This window comes from Drosophila innubila (genome assembly GCF_004354385.1).
Source record: "Drosophila innubila isolate TH190305 chromosome Y unlocalized genomic scaffold, UK_Dinn_1.0 345_Y_Y, whole genome shotgun sequence".
Classification (NCBI taxonomy): domain Eukaryota; kingdom Metazoa; phylum Arthropoda; class Insecta; order Diptera; family Drosophilidae; genus Drosophila; species Drosophila innubila.
Window position 1 is genome coordinate 1 of NW_022995390.1, and position 870 is coordinate 870.

The 870-nt window shown below is 49.1% G+C and overlaps 1 protein-coding gene across 1 annotated transcript; it reads left to right on the forward strand.

Annotated features, from left to right (window-relative positions):
• Positions 1 to 7: 7 nt before the first annotated feature.
• On the forward strand, positions 8 to 865 carry LOC117793178 (serine/threonine-protein phosphatase alpha-2 isoform-like; the record flags this gene model as incomplete). The annotated part of the gene is made up of 1 exon (XM_034633469.1): positions 8 to 865. A coding segment is annotated over one exon (858 nt), but the record flags the coding sequence as incomplete, so codon positions are not given.
• Between the last annotated feature and the right edge of the window lie 5 nt (positions 866 to 870).

Here is an 870-nt window from a genome sequence, read left to right on the forward strand (position 1 = left end):
GGAAAAAAGGGACATTCAGGCGATTTGCCGTAATGCTCGTCAAGTGTTTCTGGATGAGAACATGTGCCTAGCGGTCAGTGCTCCCGTTTGCGTGGTCGGAGATGTGCACGGACAGTTTGAGGATCTGTTGCGCATCTTCAAAATTAAGGGATTCCCGCCAGAGCAACGTTATCTATTTCTGGGCGATTACGTGGATCGTGGCAAGCACTCGCTTGAGACTCTTACTCTGTTGTTCTGCTACAAGATTAGGTATCCCGACTGTGTGTTTCTGTTGCGTGGCAATCACGAGAGTCCGTGTCTTAACCAGATCTACGGCTTCTACGATGAATGCAAGCGCCGCTACTCGTCCAAGCTCTGGAAGACCTTCGTGGACTGTTACAGTTGCATGCCTGTGGCGGCCGTTGTCTCCAATCGGGTATTTTGCTGTCACGGCGGATTGAGTCCGAGCCTGACCAGCATCGAAGACATAAACAATCTGCCTCGACCCACTGATATACCAATTTCCGGGCTGCTTTGTGATCTGCTGTGGTCTGATCCCGATCGCAGCTTTGGCTGGAATAAGAGTACTCGTGGCGTCTCCTGGGTATTTGGTAGCGATATCGTTGAGCGTTTTCTAATTCGTCATGACTTTGACTTGATCTGTCGTGGCCATCAGGTCGTTGAGGATGGCTATGAGTTATTTGCCAAACGGCAGCTGATCACCATCTTCTCGGCTCCAAACTATTGTGGGGTCTTTGACAATGCCGGGGCCACAATGTACATTGATGACAATCTGATGATTACGTTTGACATCTACAAATCCAGGGCTATTACCAATACTAATACTGCTAACACGAGTGTTAAACGCGTTACTGAGACTCTTCAGCAGAC